The sequence below is a fragment of the Mus caroli genome, chromosome 9, assembly GCF_900094665.2.
Source record: "Mus caroli chromosome 9, CAROLI_EIJ_v1.1, whole genome shotgun sequence".
NCBI lineage: Eukaryota > Metazoa > Chordata > Mammalia > Rodentia > Muridae > Mus > Mus caroli.
In genome coordinates this window covers 101,734,392-101,741,527 of record NC_034578.1, presented here as the reverse complement: position 1 = coordinate 101,741,527, position 7,136 = coordinate 101,734,392, and the positions used below count along the sequence as shown (strand labels likewise).

Sequence of the window (7,136 nt, the reverse complement as noted above, 5' to 3'; positions counted from 1 at the left end):
AACAGGATCTCTGGAGAGTGCTTCCACATGCAGAAGGGGCTGGCTCCCCATGCTTTCTAGCAGCTAGGCAGCAAGAACTCAGGGATGGTTCATGGCACAGTCATGAGCACCCCCATCCTGGGCCAAAAGACAAGGCGAAGCTTTTAGAGGGACACTTCCTTAGTGTGGTGGAGCTGAGGCCACCTCCTCTGTCACAGGGAGGTGTGACACTCCTCTGCTCACTGGGCTGTAGCTGGGGTGGGCTAGTCTACCAGGCAAAGGAACTAAGTCCGAAGTGGGATTATGCTCTGAGGTCAATGAGACTGCCACCGGCCTGACAGTGCTCCCTTAGCAAACACGGCGTCCCTCTTCAGCAGCCCAGGGTGGGGTGGGGCAGGTAGAGTGGGGCTGCTTTGTGAGAAACTGGCCCTGTGCTTCGGGTCCCCCTCACACGGTCACACACCAGTGTAGGCTTGAGCCTTCCCGGGACTGTCTTGAGCAAATCGTTAGGAAGATGAGGTTAATGACAGGGAGCTGGGATGAGGGTGAGGGTGACTCACCATGTACTTGCTTGCTCAGCGGGCTGGGTTTCCGGGATTCTGGGTAATCACAAACATCCACCCCGAAGCCTGTGCTGGCCTCCCTGTGACAGAGGAGGTGGCAGCTTTGGAATTTTTACCTCTTCACACTCCCAACTTCCTTCTTGCCCCTGGAGATGGCTCCCGGTGGCAGGAGCTCTTGGACTAGGAAATGAGGGCCATCTAGAATTTGAGCCAGAGAGACCCTGGAACCAAGTCCCCTGTCCCCACTGACACGAAGAGCCAAGTGCCAGGAAAGAGACCTGGCTGTCAGGGAAAGACAGGCATATGTTGTCCACACTCAATTCGGCGTGTTTTACGGAGGTCAAGAAATAGGAGAGGACTTTTCAAGACCACAGAGCTAGGGCCTGTGACATGGATGAGGAACAACATCTTAACTGAGCTGCTGCGCTGCCCCTGCCCCAGATGCCCACTACCAGGAAGAAATCCAGAGATTCCAGGACAGAAGGCAGGAAAGAGACAGAGAGAGTTCCTGTGGAGACTGTGAAATGGCCACAGGCCTTTGGGGACCTTGAAACCTACCTGATAGGAGCCCCTGGGGGCAGTACTCAAAGATGAGGGCAGATGGGCTTGCCATGTGTGCTGGTTAGTCTGGGTCAACTTAGGGTCATTTGGGAATGGGGGGGGAACCTCAACTGAGACGATGGTTCCTTCATATTGGCCTACCTGTAGGCAAGTCTGGGGGTGCATTTTATTGATTAATGATTGATGTGGGAAGGCCCAGCCCCACTCTGGTGCCACCCCTCAGCTAGTGGTCTTAGTTTCTATAGAAATGCTGATTGAGCCATGGAGAATGGGGTCAGTGTTTCTCCATGGCCTGCCTCCTCTTCAGTTTCTGCTTCCAGGCTCCTGCTTGGGTTCCTGCCCTGACTTCCCGTAGGGATGGACTGAGATCCGGCTGTGTCAGTCAAGTCAGCCTTTTCTTCCCCAAGTTGCTCTGGGTCAGTAGCGGAAGCAAACTAGGAAATCACGGGCTGCGGTCAGGCTTGACAACTTCTTCCAGGCACCGTGCTTATCAAAGCCCACCTGGCCTGCCACCATTGCTTCTCTGACAAGAAGTGCGGGTCCAAGCCCTGGAACCTGGAGAAGCTGGCCGTGGCAACTTAGCTTCATCTTAGGGGGACAAAGGGATAAGGACAGAGCACACTGGGGGTGCGAACTACAGTTTGCTTTTCTGGGAGCTCAGTCATTCAATCCAAGATTTGGAGCATTAGTCAGGGTCTCTATTCCTGCACAAACATGACCAAGAAGCAAGCTGGGGAGGAAAGAAAGGGTTTATTCAGCTTACATTTCCACACTGCTGTTCATCACCAAAGGAAGTCAGGACTGGAACTCAAGCAGGTCAGGAAGCAGGAGCTGATGCAGAGGCCATGGAGGGATGTTACTTCCTGGCTTGCTTCCCCTGGCTTGCTCAGCTTGCTTTCTTATAGAACCCAAGACCACCAGCCCAGAGATGGTCCCACCCACCATGGGCCTTCCCACCCTTGATCACTAATTGAGAAAATGCCTTACAGCTGGATCTCATGGAGGCGTTTCCTCAAGGGAGGCTCCTTTCTCTGTGATAACTCCAGATGTGTCAAGTTGATACACAAAACCAGCCAGTACAGAGCCTCTGGCTAAACTTCCAGAGGGGATGCTTTTGTGCCTGGCAGCAGAAGGGAGGGGGGAGGGTCAGCATGGCTATTAGGTAGGGTTGATAGTATCATTTGGGGAGATAAATACTGCAAGCAAGGCCCCGTTACATGACCTTCAACCTTGCAGGGTACTGGAAGTCCACCCAGGGCCCTGTATTGGCCCTTTCAGGCAGCCTAAGGTTTCTTCACAAGGGTAGGACATGGCAGAGTAGCTAGTCTGCGTAAGAGAACTCTAGAACCCTGCCCCAACCAGGCAGGTTCTGAGTTGGGTCTCATGGTTGGTAGGGGGAAAAATCCTTTTGGGAGATCTTGGTCCTAAATGAGCTTCAGCCCTTTGTAAATCTGCCCTGGGCATGGAAGTTAAGATCTCTGCTCATTCCAAGAGCGATGTGAGGAGGCTGGGACCCCTGAGGTCCCTTCCTGGCAGCTCTGCTGAGGGAGGTGTGTGAGCTGCAGAGGCTCCTCCTGAGGGCAGCCTCTTACCTTCTCCATAGCGTTGACAGAAGACGTGGAAAAGCAGCTTCAGCAAGGGAAGGTTTATTTGGTTCACAGTTGTCACAGTAGGGACGCCGTGGCAGCCCGGGCTTGCAGCAGCCGGTTACTACCGACCCCGAGCCAGGAAGCAGAGAAGGATGGGTGGATGCTGATGCTCTGTTCCCACTCCCACTTGTGTTTTGAGACCGACCAGGTCTCACTGTGAGAATAGGCCCAAACTCAGAGATCCGCCTGCCTCTGCCTACTGGGTGCTGGAATTAAAGGCGTATGCTCCCATGTGAGCCTAGCTACACTCTGCCTGCCTCCACCAAAAGAGCCCATGCTGGGTGGCGGAGGCAGCATGGGAGGGGATGACAAGGCTGGCCACACAAGCAGTGCCCTTTGGGCTGGCTGCCAGCTAAGGCTCATGCGATGGGGTGCTTGTCTCCCGAGGCGGCCTCCCTACCAGAGGCCACTGGGCTTCTTACACCGCAGCTTCTCAGGGCATCCTGGGAGCCCCTGGCTCTTCCCCACCTGCTGTCCCTGACAAAAGGCTCTGCCATCTAGTGGGACTGGACGGAGCAACAGGTTCCCTTGAGCCAGTAGTCTGCACTGGGCAGGGAGGGGTGTGTGTGTGTGTGGGGGGAGACAGCACCTGGAGGAACAGGGTCATTACTTCAAAACTCTATCAAGCAGAGCCTCAGATTGGTTAGACCACAGTATTAAGGGGTACAGCTTGGGGTGGGCAGGACCAAGGTCTGACCCTGGAATTCAGCTTTCCATACCTAATGGAAGCTGGAGGAGGCAACCTCCCATACTACGGCTTATCAGAAATCAACACAGATTGACCCTCTTGCCAGCCTGAAGTCTTAAGACTTTCAGGCTCTGCTTCTCCTGGAAGCTGCAAGGGCTGGCTGTATTACCCACCGGTACTGACAGCTTCTGAGAAGTTCCAGCACTGAGACCCACCTTGGTGCAGGGCAGTAAGCTAGGCGGGTAAGGACCTCCCTGATTGGCTAAGCTCCAAGATGCTCAAGGCTGAAGGCACAAGCAACTCAGACATGGAACGCGCTCACTGTGGTTTTCCCAGTCCAGATGTGGAGGAGGAGGCCCCTGGAAGCCCTCATGAATGAATGGAAACAGAATGCCCGGGGTTTCTACATCCTATGGAAGCCAGTTAAGAGGCTGTGGGTAGTACACAGGGCCTTTGGCTATCCTTGCAAATAAGGGTATCCTTGGTCTCTGAGCACCCCACTTCCTGCCTCTGCTGTGACTCTCCCTTTAGGGACCTTGGGATGGGAGGGCTGAGTGGGTCTTACCCAGAACAAGCCATTCCTGCACAAGATCAGGCAAAGCGGTCTGCATTTTCAGATTCCTTTACTCTCATGCATATAGAAAGGAAGAAGCCATGGGTCTTGGTGAATATATGTGGTGACAGGAATTAAGGGCATTGCAAAGGCTCCACCTATCCCATCCAGCTTGTCCTGAACAAACCTGACCTGGGTGGGTCCCCTGGGGGGCTTTGGGCAGGGGGAGGGTCAAATGGAAAGAAATTCTTGGCTCATCTAAGGAAAGAGCAGTCAACTTAGAAACCAGTCAGGAGGCTGAAGGTGAGGTAAATGAAGACCTAGCAAGTGGGGGGGGGGAGAGGGAGGGAGGGAGGGAGAGAGAGAGAGAGAAAGAGAGAGAGAAGAGGGAGAGAGAGAGAGAGAGAGAGAGAGAGAGAGAGGAGAGACCACCATCTTAGGATTCTGAGTTTGTTAAACTGCATGTGGCCCTGCCTTCTGGGTCTTCAGTCTCCTTTCTGTGTGGCTTTGCCCACTGGGAGCTTCCCATTGTCAGATGGAGAAGCTCCAGGTACAGACAGCACTTGCAGGGGTGGGGAGGAGGGCACCCAATCCCAGACTGGGTAAGATGTGGCTCTCTCAGGTGGGATCCCTTTATTTATTTACTCAAGTCCCCATACAAATCCCTGGCCTGCTATCCCCCCAATCACTGAGCTCCTGATCCTTGCTCCCCTCATCACGGTGGCGTTCTCTGCATGATTAGCTGCTGGTTCTCCAGGCACTGCTTCAGCCTGTCTTCTGTCAGTGTCAGTCGCTGTTCCAGAATGGACACTGTCTGCAAAAGAAAAGGTATCAGGCTCAGGATGGAAAGCCTGCCTCGCTGCCCTAGGAGTCAGTATAAGCCACTTCAGCCTGGTACCCAAATACCAGGTGCCTCACTACCTGCCAGTGGGCTATGCTTGGCCTTTCATGCCCTCTGCACCCGTCTCTGGAGTTTGTGGGCAGCAAGAGAGAAGACAGATGACAGATCTCATAGCCTCCAGTCGTTCCCCCCAAGACAGCCATGGTCTAGGGAATCCTGAGCCCTAGTCTGGTACTCCTGCCCAGGACAGAGACCTCCCTCCATGCTAAGGGCACTTCTTCCAAGGCTGGCAGGAGACAAAGCTGGGAAGTCAGTCCTCAGTCACCCCACCAGCCCGAGCCCAGAGGGTGGGGGCTCTAGTTATGTGGGTCTATGAGGAAAGAGTGAGACAGTGCCACCTGGGGGTGAGGACTAGGGTGATCACTGGCAAGTGATAATGCCTTCTGGAACCACTTCCACACACCCAGTGTACCTAAGGCTATGTGTACTTCATGGACCAAGACCAGTCTTGCAGACAGGGCTCCCACAAAAGCTGTGGAAATCTGTTTACCTCCCCTGGCTTTGGGCAGCTGTACACTTGGCCAAGGGCTGTCCCTCTGCCTGTCCCTCCAGTCTCACCTACCCTACCAGGCTGAGCTGACCGGTCATTTCATTTCCATCACTGAGGGTTGCTGAGTGCCTACTGCATTTGTGAAGACACGGTCCCTGCACGGAGCGCAGCAAGCTTGGCTCCCACCGTCACTGGAAAGGCCAGGGAACGTTTCTCAACAGAGATCATCTCATTCCCCGAGGCTCCACGAGGGCTTGAGCTTGATCCAGCAGAAAGGAGGCTTTCATACACTTAATAAAACAGACATTTGGAGAAAGAGTTTCCCCTTCAATGCAGCAGCTATAAATTCTCACAGCATCCTGTGTGGACGTCAGCTGTCATAGAGGGTGCTCCATCTGATGGCTGGCCCCTTCTGCATGAGCTGGCCAGGGATGGGAGGACTCTGTACTCTAGATCATAGGACAGAACCTGAAAAATCACTGCCTGTAGAACAGGAACTGGACCCCCGAGGCAGAGCTACGCTCAAAGAACTCCTCATATCTTCAAGTTGGCCAGCCAAGGATGGAGGAATGGAGGAACGGGTCTGCATCTCGTAAAAGCAGCAGTGGAAACAGCCCCCGGCTAGCCCAAGCAGCATTCCTGCGAGTTTCCATTGGCTGCTGTCAAACTCTCACACTGCCAGAATCGGTCTCCTTCCAGACCCTTTCCGACAGACAGTCGGGACTCAAGGCCACAGTGGGGGAGCAGGACTGATGGCATTTCCTTTTCTGCCTGCTTTTTCTTTTTTCTTCCCCTTTTAAACTTTTAATAGGAACCCAATTTCCAAACGCAGAAACTGTGGATCTAAAAAACAAGACTTGCTGGGCCAATGGCAGTACTGGGACCTCTACTTGGTTCCATAGGAGGGAGGCCCATACTTTAGCCTGGCAGGGATGTGGTCCTTAAATGTGTCCATATTAGATTAAATGGAATAATGGAGGGTGGCAGGCCCACTGGGGACACGTTTGCATACAGTTCTGAAGGGGACTCCTTGCTTTGAAGCCTCGTTGTATGTACGTCAGACCTCAAACTTGTGGCAATCCTCCTGCCTCAACCCTTGCAGTGCTGGGATGAGAGACAAGAACACCATGTCTGGCAAGGGATGCTTCATAGTGCGCCCCTCGTACTTGCACCCCCCACCCCACTACCATTCTCAGGCTTCCCTCCCTGCCAGGCCAGCTTGAAGAGTCGAGACATCTTTGCATCTGGGCCACACTTTCTCTGTCTGTTCTGCCCCTGGTGGCAGTCACCACCAGGAATAACTAACTATACAGTTCCAGATACGTTGCTGGGCTTGGGCAGGAGGGGCTTTCTAGGTACCAGTGCTCTCTGGCATTCTTTGTTTGATAGTTTCCCCCTCAATGGATCCCATTCCAATAAAACATGTGCATTCATTTTCACTAAGAACAAGGGTTCCCATGACAGAACTGGGCCCTGGGAACCACGTCTTCACTTCCACTGCGGTATCTGTGTGAGACTGTAACCCACTTTAATTCGAATTGTGTATCTTTCCAGAAAAATTCTAGATTTTTTTCTTCTTCTTTTTCCTTTGTTTTGGAACAAGGTCTACTGTAGCCTAGGCTGGCCTTGAACTCTATGAAGCTGAGGGTGGCCTTGAATTTTTCCTGCCTCTAGTGCTAGGATCACAGGCATACACGAGCCGCCATCATGCCTGATTAATGCCCAGTTAGGTGCTGGGCATCAAATTTAGGG

The 7,136-nt window shown here is 53.3% G+C and overlaps 1 protein-coding gene across 1 annotated transcript in view; it reads right to left on the bottom strand.

Moving 5' to 3' along the window:
* Positions 1 to 4,596: 4,596 nt before the first annotated feature.
* Poc1a (POC1 centriolar protein A) overlaps positions 4,597 to 7,136 on the bottom strand; it is a 68,506-nt gene continuing 65,966 nt past the window's right edge. The window contains exon 11 of the mRNA XM_021172097.1: positions 4,597 to 4,807. Within this exon, the coding sequence (XP_021027756.1) occupies positions 4,709 to 4,807 (99 nt within the window). The 3' untranslated portion in view covers positions 4,597 to 4,708. The remainder of the gene's footprint in view (positions 4,808 to 7,136) is intronic.